This window comes from Carassius carassius, chromosome 7 (assembly GCF_963082965.1).
Source record: "Carassius carassius chromosome 7, fCarCar2.1, whole genome shotgun sequence".
NCBI classification, from domain to species: Eukaryota; Metazoa; Chordata; class Actinopteri; order Cypriniformes; family Cyprinidae; genus Carassius; species Carassius carassius.
In genome coordinates, this window is record NC_081761.1 from 39,492,317 (window position 1) to 39,509,062 (window position 16,746).

At 37.2% G+C, this 16,746-nt stretch overlaps 1 protein-coding gene across 1 annotated transcript in view; it reads left to right on the forward strand.

The window, feature by feature from the left end:
* LOC132144334 (integrin alpha-L-like) overlaps positions 1 to 10,879 on the forward strand; it is a 95,432-nt gene extending 84,553 nt beyond the window's left edge. The window contains exons 23-31 of the mRNA XM_059555110.1: positions 938 to 1,020; positions 5,884 to 5,964; positions 6,311 to 6,389; positions 6,571 to 6,675; positions 7,463 to 7,576; positions 7,740 to 7,841; positions 8,642 to 8,665; positions 10,443 to 10,553; positions 10,639 to 10,879. Coding sequence (XP_059411093.1) covers positions 938 to 1,020; positions 5,884 to 5,964; positions 6,311 to 6,389; positions 6,571 to 6,675; positions 7,463 to 7,576; positions 7,740 to 7,841; positions 8,642 to 8,665; positions 10,443 to 10,553; positions 10,639 to 10,722 — 783 coding nt within the window. The 3' untranslated portion in view covers positions 10,723 to 10,879. The remainder of the gene's footprint in view (positions 1 to 937; positions 1,021 to 5,883; positions 5,965 to 6,310; positions 6,390 to 6,570; positions 6,676 to 7,462; positions 7,577 to 7,739; positions 7,842 to 8,641; positions 8,666 to 10,442; positions 10,554 to 10,638) is intronic.
* The last annotated feature ends 5,867 nt before the right edge of the window (positions 10,880 to 16,746 follow it).

Below are 16,746 nucleotides of genomic sequence, written 5' to 3' on the forward strand. Positions count from 1 at the left end.
ATCTTTAGATGATGTTATGCACTGTAGATGATGAGATTTGCAAAGCCTTTGCAACTTGACATTGAGGAACATTGTTTTTAAAGTTTTCCACATTTTTTTTACGCATTCTTTCACAGATTGGAGAGCCTCTGCCCATCTTTACTTCTGAGAGACTCTGCTTCCCTAAGACAAAGCTTTTATAGATAATCATGTTACAGACCTTATATCAATTAACTTAATTAATCACTAGATGTTCTCCCAGCTGAATCTTTTCAAAACTGCTTGCTTTTTTTGCCATTTGTTGCCCCCGTGCCAACTTTTTTGAGACCTGTAGCAGGCATTCAATTTTAAATGAGCTAATTAAGTGGATAAAAGTGTCAAATTTCTCAGTTTAAACATTTGCTACGTTATCTATGTTCTATTGTGAATAAAATATTGGCTCATGTGATTTGAAATTCCTTTCGTTTTCATTTTATTAAAATTTAAAAAACGTCCCAACTTTTCCGGAATTCGGGTTGTACTTCATATTTAATACATACAGATTTTGTGGCTCAGATAAGGTCCAGTTCTGGTTAATTTCTTTACTCTTGGCTGACATGTGGCATTGCTATGGCCTGCTTGTGACTCAGTTCTGGCAAACAGGAGCGGTCCGCCCAAGTGCCATCATTCCACACTGCATGTGGGCCAGATCATCTTTCCATGGGTGCCAGATGTGGGCCGGATCTGGGCTGACACAATGTTGCTATCTGGGGTATCAAATACACTTTTATTTGAACAATTGATAAACAGGTTATACACATGTGAAGCCAGGAATAATGTTGTTCTTCAGATAGTGACAATAAAACACAGACAATTCATTTAGAATTCAAGGTTTTCAATCTGTCAGTTCAGTTATTCCCTTGACATTGTTAACATCTTTCTACTATTTCTACTTTCTATGGATTCTATTGTTTTCTAGACTCAGTTTCTGGCAACTTTCCGTGTGACGAAATGTGAACACGACTGGTCTGACAGGATGGAGATGATGATCACTGCATACAGGTGAATAAAGCTTAAATGGTGTTTTCATTTGAGCAAAGATTATAACAAATATTGCTGCAAACAGCAATTGCCAGGGTTCAAGCATTTTAAGACCTTTGAGTGATTATAGACATTTCAAGATGATTTTATGCAAAAAGTCAAACAAAAATAAATAAATAAAATCGCCAAAAAACATTCTTTAATGATTTATCACTTTTTGGCCAATTGGTGGCGTTACTCCCAAATTAATCTGGTGTAGTTCTCTAGAGGAAATGACTACACTGTAAAACCCCACAAGTTAACTTAACTCAAACCGTTTGAGTAAACCGATTGCCTTGACTGTAAAACCAGACAAGTAAACTTAACTCAAACCGTTTGAGGAAACCGATTGCCTTAAACCATTTAAGTTGAAAAAACTAACAGTTATGAGTACTGTGAACTTAATTCAGTTGAGTTCACTGAAAGAAGATATACATTGCATTTAAGTAATGTGATTAAAGTAAGAGTGATAATTGTGAATTAGTGATTAACAGCTGCTGTTAACAAACAGAATCACTTAAGAAAAGAGAAACACAAGAACTACTACAACTGACTTCAGACACAGCCTTAGATGAAATGAACTGAAATAAAATATATGAAATCTCTCAAGATCTGATTAAACAACCCCACAAACAGCATCACCAGCTCCACTTATTAATAACCAGACTGACTTTATTTCTGTCAGACGTCTACAGAAGATCTTATTGAGAATGAACTAAGGTTTAGATGTTGATTTATTGTTTCATTTGAAGTAACCATGTTTGCTTTAGTTGGGCTCTTGACCCTTGACTTCTGTCTTAGTTCTTTTTCTGGCTGTTGGGACCTTTTGTTTCTAAAACATATTTGTTCTAAATCAAAAGCCCAGAAAAAGTATCATCAAGTGTTACACAAAAACACAAAGACTGCTTTTATCCAAAGCAACTTACAGTGTTTTCAGGCAAACATTTTTTTCCTAACCTGTACCTAGGTGTTAGTTGTTATATTGTATATTGGTGAAGGTAATCATTCGTTATTGAAGTGCTTGGAGTCTAATCTCTGATGAAATAAGTGTTGTGTAATTAGTTGGATTGATTATAGTAAAAATTATTCTAAGAGCCAGTGGTTCTGTTATAACCAGTTAATATAAAGACTTTCTAAACTGTGTGGTCTTCTATGACGTCAATTAGTCACACACAGACATCAATAATCAGCATATGAACCTCAACAATGGTGACCATAAAAAAAACATGCTGCAATGCATGCTGGGAGCTTTGGATGAGTTTTGTACTACAATAGTACCCAGCATGCATTGCAGCATCTTTTTTTATGGTCACCATTGTTGAGGTTCATATGCTGATTATTGATGTCTGTGTGTGACTAATTGCTGTCATAGAAGCAAGATCTATCAGCACAAGATAATTGAAACGTTCTTTTTGACTGATTATGACAGAAACCCTGGCTTTTTTAATGTTTTTTATTGTAAACATCAGAACTAATTATAGAACACCTATTTAGTCAGATATTTGACTCTCAACAAAACCATAATTGATGATTGGCATCAACATAAAGCTGTATAACAACCAATACTTGATAATAGTCTCTCTATGATTTCGAGTTATAACAAACATATCTAAAACACATGGTTACAACAATCAGAGAAAAATAAACTGAGACAGAAGTCAAGGGTCAAGAGCCCAACTAAAGCAAACACTGATCTCTAACATGGTTACTTCAAATGAAACAATAAATCAACATCTAAACCTTAGTTCATTCTCAATAAGATCTTCTGTAGACGTCTGACAGAAATAAAGTCAGTCTGGTTATTAATAAGTGGAGCTGGTGATGCTGTTTGTGGGGTTGTTTAATCAGATCTTGAGAGATTTCATGTATTTTATTTCAGTTGATTTCATCTAAGGCTGTGTCTGAAGTCAGTTGTAGTAGTTCTTGTGTTTCTCTTTTCTTCAGTGATTATGTTTGTTAACAGCAGCTGTTCATCACTAATGCTCAATCAGCACTTAGTGAATCATTTAATTACTTAATTGAAAAGTTTTTAAACGTACATGGTTTAATTCAAAACAATCAGTTTACTCAAACGGTTTGAGTTAAGTTAACTTGTCGGGTTTTACAGTGTACTACCGTATGGGTTCGGGTCTATATTTTAAATGATCAGCCGGGTCCGGGTCGGGTCCGAATCTATTACTTCGGGTCCCGGGTCTGTTTAACATTGTGTGTAATACCCGTGCAATCAGATTCATCGGACTCGGAGAACACCCGGCCGTGATTAGACACTGCTTGTGTTTTTGGTAACTTGCAACTTTTAAAATTAGGAAAAGAAAAGTCTAAACCAAAAAAAAGTGGTCTCTCTCTTTCTCTGCCGTTAGAAGCAGAGTGCGCAGCATGCATGGTAATAATGCTTGCAGACTTGACACACTCATATTTAATATATTTCAAATCAGCAACTAAATCTGAGTTTTATTTTTTTCGCAGCAGTTTTATTGACTTATAATTGCAATTTAAGGTGGAATATGTGACAGTTGGGTCCAGTCGGGTCTGTGTCTTCCCGGCTGGTTCGGGTCCAGCTTTCAAATAATAAACTGGTCCGGGTCGGGTCCGGGTAGGCATTTCTCGGATCTACATGGGTCCGGGTCCAGCTTTTGAAATAATAGACGGGTCCAGGTTGGTTCGCTGTAGTACATTACGGGTCTCTTTCGGGTTTGGGCACGAATTTTTGGAACCGTGAAGACCTCTAGTGATGACACACTGAGTTTAGTGTCAATATGAAAGTGTATTCCAATGAAACCATCCATTTTGGCATTTTTCTTATCTCCTGACCACTAGGTGGCACTGTGTTGAATTTGTGCAGGTAATCACAGGACATGATTGTCATTAAAAATTTCAAGTTTGGTCTGAATACGATAAAGATTTGAGGTGATATAGCCTTATGTCCACTTTGGCGAGCATATGAACGAGCATTGCTAAACGACAGTGAGCACAACTGGAGCTACATGTGCAAAACTCTGCACTACCAAAAGTCACCTGAGCTAAACAGTTCACATCACCTGCAAAACTCATTCCAAGCAATACAACTCTTAACACATGGCTCAAAACAGGCTCAGTGCAGCCAAACACTACACACAACCCTCACTGAGATAACACACACCGTCACTCAGAACACACCGAGAGGAGAAACACTGCACACACTCCTCGCTGAGATAACACACACTGTCACTCAGAACACACCGAGAGGAAAGACACTACACACAACCCTCACTGAGATAACACAAACACTGTCACTCAGAACACACTGAGAGGAAAAACACTAGCATCAAACACCATCTTTACAGTTTGAACAGTTTCAATGACTACATATGAAGTAATATTTTCTTTAAAAAAAAGAGCAACATTCTTTCACATGATTTACATTTTTAGAACATAACAATTCTTTAAAGTAAATGAAAATTAGCAGTTTGCTTCAATAGTCTGTAGTAATTTACTGAATTACAGTAATGAGAAAAAAAGGTAGAAACTAAAACTACATACTGTAATTCAAACAAATGATTTTCAGGGCTAATCCTGAAATTGTAATCAGCAGTGTTTGAAAGGCACAAGGCTAAAATCTATTTCTATTCTGAATGTGTGCTTCACAGTTTTGACAGCAGTGTGTTAGCGTTTGAACAAAGTGCTGTAAATCCACAGTGTTGTGCAGGTTGTGGTTAAAGTCGTGGGATAAGTGTGTACTGTAGAGTTTTGAAAACTGTGTTCAAGCAATGAAAAACTAGAGTTTGGTCCACATGAACTGCTGCTGTGCAGACTGTAGTTAGAGTTTTGCACATGTAATTCCAGTTGTGCTCGCTGTCGTTTAGCAATCGACAAAAACTATTTAAGCATGGTTAGGTCTATCAAAAAACTATTAAAAAAACATCTAAAGACTCATCTTTTTCACCAGCACTTAACCAACTAATACTAGCACTTACATTTTCTTTTCTTGTCTATCATATTCTTATAAAAAAATTCAATAAAAATAAAAACCCTGGCTACGTGTTCTGTACTAGACTAACTGAGACTTGTCATGGCACATGTATACTGTTGTTGTTCTCTTGTTGATCTGATTGCTTCTATTGTTCTCATTTGTAAGTCACTTTGGAAAAAAAGTCTGCTAAATAATTAAATGTAAATGTAAATGTGATAACTCTTTGTTTTGTAACTTTTTGTATTAATACTAGTGAAAATCAACCATGTTTGGCAGGCATGTCTTTTGAGATACACCAATCTCCTCATTAAAAATGATTTCACCTTGGACAAAGACACTGCTTTCCTAATTTTAAGTCAAGTCTATTGGGTGTGTAGTTACAGTCATTTTCAAGGACAATGGAACTTCAACTTTGTTTTGAGAACTTTTTCCAATAAGACTCCAGATAACTTTTTTGCCTTGTCTGGTTCCGATTGGGTTAAAAACATAGGAATAGTTTACAAAAGTCTGTTTTGTGAAAAGCTCAAAATGGCAGAAAAAGCTTCATTACAAAAATGTTCATCTTGAGTCTGCTACAAACGTCTAGGAGTTATGAGTGTTTTTCCATTTTCAATCACTGTAGTGCCTCCTATTGGCCGACTGGTTGAGTCTTTGCCAGTCTCTCCTCAAATTTAGACCTACCATCTGGCCAAGTTGCAAGTCTCTATGCCATATGGTTTTGTCTGTACAATGTTTTACAGCAGAATAATAATAATTATCCTTAGAGTTACAATAGGGGTTTTGGTGCTTCATGCTTGAACCGCTAATAATTCTGATCCGTGTTGTGAAGGTTAAGAGGAATGACTTAATTGCATTTCATGTTCATCTGTGAGTAAATTCTGCATGTTTGTTCACAGTGATAACAATGGTAACATGAGTGATACGGTGGTGAGGAAGAGTGTCCCGGTGCAGTTCTCCGTTGATCTGGCGATCAGTCTGTGAGTCACATTTATCATAACATCTGTCCTTCTTGGTCTGCTCTTCATCTCTGAATGATTGAAACTCAAACCTAACACCATGACTACACCTGACGTGAGACGTGTGTTTGACACGTTCAGTGAAGACATCCTCATGGACATACCTGGTGTAAATATCTAGCTATGTTCATTCTTTTACTAACTAACTCTCTTGTAGTTTCTATTTTAACAGCCTTATTGATGACAAAAAACAGCATTGCATTGGTTTCATCAGCAGTTACAAACACAGTATGATCAAAGACAATACTATAATAAACAAGAAAACAATAATAAAACTATTACTAATCTGTTTGTTACTGTTTGTCAGAGTGGCTGAAGACTCTGTGACGTATCTGAACTTCTCTCTGGAGGACAGAGGTCCAAAACCTCTCAACATCAACTACAGGGTCAGAGAGTCAAACAACCCAGACAGCTAGCAACTGCTTGCTGTCTGGGAAACATCTAAAGTTTTCCTCAAATACAGCATTTATTTCTTGTTACATTACAATGATCTATCTGAGAACTAGAGTACAAATGTGACACAAGGTGCTTCAGATGGATCATATTGCTGTATCTGTCTGTTTGCAGGTGGAGAATCTGGGTTTTAAAGGTCTGCCAGTGTCGGTCATGTTCACCCTGCTCTGTCAGACTACACATGTGATTTTAAGACCTCACAGCTTCAGCATGCATGAGGTGCATCAATCGCTCATCAGCTTATACCATCAAATCATCATCTATTTATTGAATAAACCTCTTCTGTTCTTCTCTCCAGAACTTGCTGCAGTGCAACAAAACAGATCCACAGGTAAGAGATCATAGAGCCCTTTTGCAACTGTTATTAAAATGATCATTCACCTAACACTAATTTTTCTGTCATAATTTATCTCATCCTCATGCTGTTCCAAACCACTGACTAACATACAAGAGGACATCTCTTAAAGTGTTAGTTCACCCAAGAATGAAAAAAGCCCATGTATTACTCACCCTCAATGCATCCTAGCCCTACCTGCCATTAAAACAGTCTGGAAGACTAAAGACAAATTTAAATATAACACTGATTGGATTCACATGTAAGAAGGTAGGGTGGTTTTGGCGCAGTGGATAAGACACATGCTTTTGGTGTGAGAGACCCAGGTTCGAATCCACTGTGAGACACCAATGTGTTCCTGAGCAAGACACTTAACCCCTAGTTGCTCCAGAGGTGTGCAACCTCCGACATATATAGCAATTGTAAGTCGCTTTGGATAAAAGCGTCAGCTAAATGAATAAATGTAAATGGAAGTCATATACCCCTAGGATGCCTTGAGGCTGAGAAAATAATTTTCTTTTTGGGTGAACTATGCCTTTAAAATATCTTCTTTTGGTGAATATATTTTCTGAAGAAATGATCCCTTTAATATCAGATCACATGCAGTCACAGTAAACACGTCTAAAACACATCTCATTCTCCACTTCTGCCCCCTTGATTCTATTGTTTCAGGATGGTCACTACGGGAAGTTTGAGTGTCCTCCGTTTTATCTGAAGGAATTTTCAGCAGTTCACTTTAACCTGACAGCAGACGCAGAACTCCAGAACGTGAAGGAATACGAGAGCGTGAGTGAAGAACACACATCTGAACTACAGAACTGCACAATCACACATGACACATGCATCCACAGACACACACATGATGTCATGCATCTGACAAAAGCAGGATGTTTAAGAGTTATTAAGTTTAAAAGCTTATGTTGATCCCAAACTGTTTCTTCTGCTGTAGAAATATTCCTTCTACGAGTTCAGGAGGGATTCTGTGTTCAACATCACTGCTGAGCTCCACTACAACACAAAGCGCTACAAGCAGAAATCTACCGGACTGGAGGTGAATCCACATCAGACATGAACCAATAATTAGCTGTTCTTTTATGTCACTGTAGCAAATTTCTTGTGTAGGAAGGAAGAGGAAAGGTTCGGCTTGACTGCTGACGGTTGTTTTTATTCTCATATAATCAGATCAAACAGATAGCTGTGCACACAGCACATAAACATAAACACAGTCGTGTAATCACTTTCACTTTCATTGAAGTTTCCAGCTCAGTCAGGATCTCACCAGTCAGCAGTCCTTCTCTCTCTCACACACTCCTGTTTCTCCTGGCATTATATAAGTGTGCAATACCTGGAGGTCACTGACATAACACTTCATCTACAGCAATATCGTTGACTTGATTGCAAATAAATGCACAGACACTATTTAACTGAACAGAGATGACATCACTGTATCCAATGATGAACTGCCTTTAACTATCATTTTTGCATTATTGACACACTGTTTTCCTAATGAATGTTGTTCAGTTGCTTTGACGCAATGTATTTTGTTTAAAGCGCTATATAAATAAAGGTGACATTGACATTGACATAACCTGCAGTCATTTTCGCGGTTTCAGAGCCTTTAAAATGAATCATACACTGATGAAGCTTCTACTAGAACATAATGAAATATTTGGCATTTGGAAAGCTGATGTTGTGCTTGTGCTGCCCTGTACAGATGAGCAGCTGTGTGTGTGATTATCAGTGTCAGTCTGAACTCACAGCACAGACCTGCAGCTCATGAGCTCGTCTGACAGTTAGAGAGGAACACTGTTCTATCACTTTTTAACTAGAAAATGTTGCTTGTTCTTTCAGCAATACAATCTCCACAGATCCCAGGTACCCGCTTTCTTATTTCTTCAGTAATTAATTCATTTGGTTTATTTAAAAGTATGGGTGACCATATGAGCCATTTTCCCAGGACGCATTCTTGCCAGGATTTCTATATTGCCTAAAACATCCAAAGTAGTTTGACCAATAACATGCAGGTATTGTACATAATCGACCAATCGTGGCATGTGAGAAGGTGAGATCTACAGAGAACAATCAAAGCAATGCAAATACATGTAGCCTACATGTTAGGTGTGTATGTTCGTTCGTTCAACCTGAAGCATTGCTGCGCACTGATCATTGTATGACACCAAAGTCTGCTCTGCTCTCTATAGCTCTTATAAATGTCATACAATGATCATTCTGCACAGTGCACACATCCAAAACCGGGATATTTTCGGCAAAATAGAAATCCTGGCAAGGACGCGTCATGGGAAAATGGCACATATGGTCACCCTATTTAAAAGATGATCATCATCTTAAGTGTACATCTGAACCGTTATATCTCTGTACAAATAGAAGTGTTTTGATAAGTGAAAATTTGTTTTTATTTTCTTTCTACTTATTTTAAATAATATATTTCTATCACTACCAGAGGTGGGTAATCCAGGGGCCAAAGAGTAAAAGTCCTGCCATATTTTTGTTCCACCCATGAACTCAGCAGCTGATTTCACCAGAGGAAGAAAAAATCCCAAGAAGTCAATCTTGAGTCAAATCCCAAGTCCTCAAAGAGTTAAAATTAATGAGGTAATTAAGTGACTAATTAAATGATGATTGTGCATTAGTGATTAGCATCTGCTGTTATTGAGAATTACAGAGGATCAGATGTTGATGTTTTGTTGGTTAAAATGATTTCACCATCATGGAGGTCAGTGTTTGGTTTAGTTGTGTTCTTGACCCTTGACTTGTTGCGTTAGATATGTCTCTGGAGCTCTGCATGTGGTGTTATGGACAAGAGAGTACTGCGATATATGAAGAACATGTATTCACAATGAGCTGATTTAGTTACATCTAAAAAAATTTTTTTTTCCACATGTTTAGGTTTTGAATAATCCCAGTGAAACTACAGCATAGACAAAAAAAAACATTGTTCTAATATTTTCAGAGAGTGCATCCAAAGTGCACACACAAAGCAGTGAACTTGAAATTCTTTATTTTAAAATTATAATCAAGAAATTTTAATTAAGATCACACAGTTATCAAAAGCATAAGCTACCTATTAGATCAAGACTTGAATCAGCATCACACAAATGTTTGCTGTAAAACAATAATGCAACTGCATAGAAGCAAATTGATTTAAAACTGCTTAAAGGCTGAAGGGATCCACTGAAGCAAATACTCACCACAAATATGGTGGCACAGTTTTTTTTTCTTCCAGTTGATTTCATCCAAGGTTGTGCTTAAAGTCAGTTGTAGTTCTTGTGTTTCTCTTTTCTTCAGTGATGTTGATTGTTAATGGCAGGTGTTAATCATTAATGCATTAATGCAATCTTAATTTAATTAGTCACTTAATTATCTCATTAACTTTAACTCTTTGAGGACTTGGGATTTGACTCAAGACTTGTTTGTGACTTGGAAGGAATGACTTGTTTCCTCCTCTGGTGAAATCTGCTGCTGACTTTATGGGTGGAGCAAAAATATGGCAGGACTTTTACTCTTTGATTCCTGGATTACCCACCTCTGATCACTACTTCTATACATTTTATGTATACGCTCAGTGTATTTTATGTGTTTATGTAAAGTATAAAACCTTACTAGTGCCAGTGGTTGTGATGATTTTCCTCAGACTGCAGTGAAGGTGGAGTTTGTCGTTCCTCCCAGTCGAATGCTGATTGTTGGCACTGGTGTAGTGGGCGGGTTTATCCTCCTCATTATCATATTGATCCTTCTGCTGAAGGTAAGAACCAATCAAGTCACCTTGCAGTTGATCTCATCATTCACCTCTCAAATTCTCAATCCAATTTGTGTGTGTGCGTGTGTAGCGTGGTTTTTTTACAGTAAAGCCCCACGAAGTGTATGAAAATAGGATGGTGGTTCTCATCAACTTCAGCACTAAAGAAAACTGATGTCTAAGTCAGTGTTTTAAAGAAGGCCTCAAGATTCTTTTTTATGTTAATGATGTTTTATTGGTCCAGATTTATGTCAAAGTTTTCTTCATTTTCAGTGTGTTCAGTATGTTTACTTTAAGGATGTTAAGCGTGTGTTGCAATGGCTTTTCTACTTTTTCTTTCCAGTGTCTTTGTAGTTTATTTATAATATCCTAAGTTACATACATGTTATGGTGTGTTTTTTTTCTATTACAAAGTTTTTAATTTTGTAGTTTTTATTCAGTTTAAGTCTTTGACAATCTTTTTTTAAGCTTTGTCTGTCTTTTTCTCAAATCTCAAAGAAAAGTGTTCTGTGAGTAACCTTCATACTGAGTATTAGTGTTCATCTTAAGACAATAAATAAATAAATCATTGTATTAATCTGTAATAAAATAAAACAAATAAGCAAATTATAAGTAAAAGGACTACTAAATATAATAGAACAAAGACACAAATAAAACAGTGTTTAAAGTAAGAAATACTGGTCAAGTCACTTTATTTTTAAGTGCTTTTAACCATACAGATTGTGTCAAAGCACTTTACAGTATTAAATAAAATAGTCTGTCAATACTGCAAAATGACAACACTAAACACTCATCTATCAGTTACAGGCAGTTCATAATTGAATTCAGTGATGTCATAACCAAAACTCCATCGGTGACAGAATGGAGAAAAAAACCTTGGGAGAAACCAGGCTCAGTTGGGGGGCCAGTTCTCCTCTGACCAGACGAAACCAGTAGTTCAATTCCAGGCTGCAGCAAAGTCAGATTGTGCAGAAGAATCATCTGTTTCCTGTGGTCTTGTCCTGGTGCTCCTCTGAGACAGGTCTTTACAGGGGATCTGTATCTGGGGCTCTAGTTGTCCTGGTCTCCACTGTCTTTCAGGGATGTAGAGGTCCTTTCTAGGTGCTGATCCACCATCTGGTCTGGATACGTACTGGATCTGGGTGACTGCAGTGACCCTCTGATCTGGATACAGACTGGATCTGGTGGCTACGGTGACCTCGGAATAAGAGAGAAACAAAACTAATGATGTAGCAAGTACATCAGGTGTTATAGGAAGTGTTCCCGGTTCCGGTTAACCTAATTAATGCTGCCTAAAAATCCTTTAATAGATTTGAATATTAGAAATGTGTAGTGTGTAAACCAGGTTAAAAAGATGGGTCTTTAATCTAGATTAAAACTATAGAAATTGAATCAAATATAAAATAAACTGCATTGTCTTCACTGTCACTTTAAGACCTAATGCACTTATCTAATATTAGCATACCTGAACTACAGCACTATTAGCATCTAATTTTCTCTGAAAAGACTCTGTTTATGTGAATACTCACCAAGACAGGCATTTTAAGATGCGAATGTTTATTTGATGATTCAAGTGCAGTAAGCCAGAAGAAGACCTCAATTTGGTTCTCAGAAACAGCATGAACAAATCCCACTGGGCAAAGTTACGTCCAGTGGACGTCTTTTTATGTCTTTGCAGACGTTGAAAAGACGTCCACTGAGAAGCCAGAATGAAAGTTTTCATGACGTCTTTTTTTGACGTCTTCTGTACGTCCGATTTAGACGTTCACAGAACCTCCTTACAAGGTTAAAAACTAGTTCAAAAGTGGTCAGTGGAAATATTTTCAACATCATTTAAGGTTCATTTAGACATAATTTATACTGTTTCTGGACCAAATCAACACTCTCGGGATGCATTAGATTTAGACTCGTGTTATTTCAATGTAATTTCCAGACACTGTGTTTGTCCTAAAATCAAGAAAATAAAATAATCTTCATGAAATAATGAAATAACTGATGATTGAGCTTGTGGTAAAATCAACTGCAAATCTCTGAAGATCTCAGCAGAGGAAGATCAAACATCTCCACAAACATGAGAATCATTAGATTGACTTTATTTCTGTCAGACATCTAGAGAAGCTCTTATTGAGAATTAACAGAGGTTTAAATGTTGATATATGATTCATTATAAGTCACCATTGTGGTGGACAGTGTTTGGTTTAGTTGGGATCTTGGTCCAGCTACTTCTTCGATTAGCCTGTCTCTGACTGTCATCACATATTAAGCACCTGAGGTTATGAAGTTAGCGTTATTTTTTATTTCGTTTATATCCCCCAAGCCTTTTAAATCTACAATACAGAAACCAAGAGCAAAATACTTACTTATTTTGAAGATGGACAAAATGCATGCAACTTAAATATTTTGAGTAAAAGCATCATGTACTCAAACACGTACATCAAGATTCCTGATATGCATCACAACAATGGTGACAATCAAAACCGCTTCATAGCACAAACTCATCCTTATTTTCCAGACTTTTTTGTTTTGATTGTAACCATTGATGTGATGCATATCCAAAATCTTGCATTTTGTAAAAAATGTGTAATTTTTTTTTTTTCAAGATCTCTATCCAAGAAAATAAATATAGTTGCAACAAAACACTTATATCTTATTTTGCTATAATTTTGTCAGCATTAACAGTAAGACACTAGCACTTCAGCTCAATGCTCTCTGCCACAATAAGAGTGCATTAAAACACACGTTTACAACAGCCAGAGACAAGCTAACACAAGTATGAGGACCAAGATCCCAACTAAACCAAACACCAATATGAATCAACTATCAACATTTAAACCTCTGTTAATTCTCAATAAGAGCTTCTCTAGATGTCTGACAGAAATAAAGTCAATCTAATGAGTGAAGCTGTTTGTGGAGATGTTTGATCCTCCTCTGCTGAGATCTTCAGAGATTTAATGTCTTTGATTTGCAGTTGATTTTACCACAAGCTCAATCATCAGTTATTTCATTATTTCATTAAGATTATTTTATTTTCTTGATTTTAGGACAAAGACAGTGTCTGGAAATTACATTGAAATAACACGAGTCTAAATCCTGATAGTGTTGATTTGGTCCAGAAACAGTATAAATGATGCCTAAATGAACCTTAAATGATGTTGAAAATATTTCCACTGACCGCTTTTGAACTAGTTTTTAACCTTGTAAGGAGGTTCTGTGAACGTCTAAATCAGACGTACAGAAGACGTCAAAAAAAACGTCATAAAAACTTTCATTCTGGCTCCTCAGTGGACGTCTTTTCAACGTCAGCAATGACATAAAAAAGACGTCCACTGGACGTAACTTTGCTCAGTGGGAAAAGCTGACATACAATAAAGTCCTCTGGGGAATGCCTTCAGCGTGACCTGTGTCTGAAGCATACATCTAAAAACATTGGCCAGTGAAAGCCTATGACATCATTACCCAGCGGGATCATAATATAAATGGGCACCGAGCAACAAATTGTACTGGATCTGTATTTGATGATGTTGGTAATATTTTACCTTACAAACGATTTATGTAACTCCATAATTTTCCAGTCCCATCAAAGTAATATAATACTTAAATAAAAACAGTTAATTAAAAATCACCTCAAGTTTAGTAAAGTACAGCTTTACTTCTAAGATCGATACTATTAGAGATAAAATTGTAACCATGCAACCTTCTGCTACACTATCGCATCAGACAGTGCACTATAGACACCCTAAAGGAAAAGTTCCACTCATTCTCTACTATAGGAAAGAACATTTTTTATAAACTTGTTAAATCATCTAAACCAACAACATGTATGTTAGACCATATACCATCTAAGCTCCTAATAGATGTGCTTCCAGAAGTCATAGATCCTCTTCTGACTATTATTAATTCCTCATTGTCATTAGGATGTGTCCCCAAAACCTTCAAACTGGCTGTTATGAAGCCTCTCATAAAAAAACACACAACTTGACCACGAAGAAATAGTTAATTATACACTGATCTCAAATCTCCCTTTTCTGTCCAAGATACTAGAAAAGGTATATTCATTCTTAGAGAAAAATGGTATCCATGATGATTTCTAGTCAGGATTCAGATCGTATCATAGTAGTAAGACTAATAGACAGCACTCCAGGAGGATATCCCATCAATTCAGCAAAACAGCAGTGACACTCTGAGCCTGTGGCAGGGGATACAGACCATTACAGACTACAAGCCCCCACCACGGACCTGTGACAGCAACATCTCTCTACTGAACGAGCTGAACACCTTCTTCGCTCACTTTGAGAAACAATACAGCACCACTGCACAGAAGACTCCACCTCCTCCCGGTGACCAGGTGATGATGCTGACCCCAGACAGTATGAGGAGATCCTTTAACAGGATCAATGCACGCAAAGCTCCGGGTCCTAACAACATCCCTTGGCGTGTACTGAGAGACTGTGCAGCAGAACTCACTGATGTCTTCACAGACATTTTCAACATCTCACTTAGTCACCCAGATAGCAAAATTCATCTGGGCCAGATCTGGCCCAGCCACGTCGTAAGTTCTGGGCCAGATCCGCGCAACAGACCTGGGCCGGTGTCTTTTGGCACAACGGGCCAATACCGGCATGGATCCGTTTTTCCTCATCCGGACCAGAACTGGGCCAACTCCGGATTCCTTCATGGCAATTTTGCCCAAATGTGGGCCAGATCTGGTCCAGTTCTGTTTTGGATCTGGTCCAGAACCATGCCAGATCAGGGCCAGCTCATTTTGTAGACCGTACACCCCCCCCCCCCCCCCACACACACACACGCATGCCCCCCCCCCCCCCCCAACCCCACCCACCCACACACTCTCTCTCTCTCTCTCTCTCTAAAGTAGTATACATACAGTATCTAGAATTTAAAGAATCTTGTCATATATATTATCTAATATCTTATGGTCTTATGCCACTGAATATTTTTCTTTAGATTTTAACATGAAATGCTTAGGCAATTAAAAGTTGAAAGTACTACTTTAGATAGACAATTAATGTACTTAACACTTTTTTACACTAAAATACCACCTGAAAAATTAGTGTTAGAACTAACTCACAGCCACTACTTCACAATAATCATGCATTCAAAAAAAAAATTGGAAACAAAATTTTAAAACAGTGGTAAATAATAATAATAATGATATGTTTATTTTATATAGCATATTTCATACAACTCAAGGTCGCTTTACAATGGTGTACAAATAAACATGACATAGAAACATGACAGAAATTATAAAAATAAACTGAGAATGGTAACATAATAGAAGTCAGGGAAACAAGTGACAAAAAGATACGTTGCTCTTCTTTCTCGAGTAGAAAAGAGGCAGCAAAAAGCTGCATGCATCAAAAAAAATTTCATATTATGAACCGCAAACCCATCATGAACCAAACAGAACAGGTAGCAAAGCCATGGAATAACAAACCCATTCACATGTGCGATTTAATTCCCATGAGGCATCTGCAAACAAAAGACCAAGAAGAAAGCTGTTAGTTTTGTTGAGATCTATTGAAGCACTGTTCAGAGACAGTCACAGATTAGTGATTGACTATAAATGGACCTATATAGACTAAGTTGAGTTACATTGTCTGTATTTGGGCTATTTTGCAAAATATAGAACAAAATAATATAATATCATGACACTGCATTTTTTTAATTTGTAAAGTAGTCTTTATTTAAGAAAAAACAGTAGATACTCTGAATGGTACATGTAATTGTACCATTTAATGATAAATCTAACTGCTGTGACAATCAACATATTTCTTTGATTGGCCATTGCTTTGACATGCTCAACATATGTCTGTGGTCGGCTACAATGATTAACGTGTGAAATACATGTTGTCTTCAGCGAAGGCTTAACTGATAGATGGATCCTGCGTTCCTAATGCTAGGTACACACAAAAAGATAATCGGGCTGATTTTGGGGCCGATATCCCCCTTCCGACAATCCTAGCTGTGTCCTGATTATCTTGATGGTTCTACAGATTATCTTATCATATTTTCTCTTGGTGTGAGGTGTGTTAAGAGTGTCCAAATCTGATCGGAAGAATGTCGGACCCGCCCTGATCGTGAATCATAAATATTCAACATGTTTAATATTTATGATCAGAAATCCTGATGTGTGGGGGGAACCCCGAGGACAAACACATGCACGCTCTGGAGATTATCACGT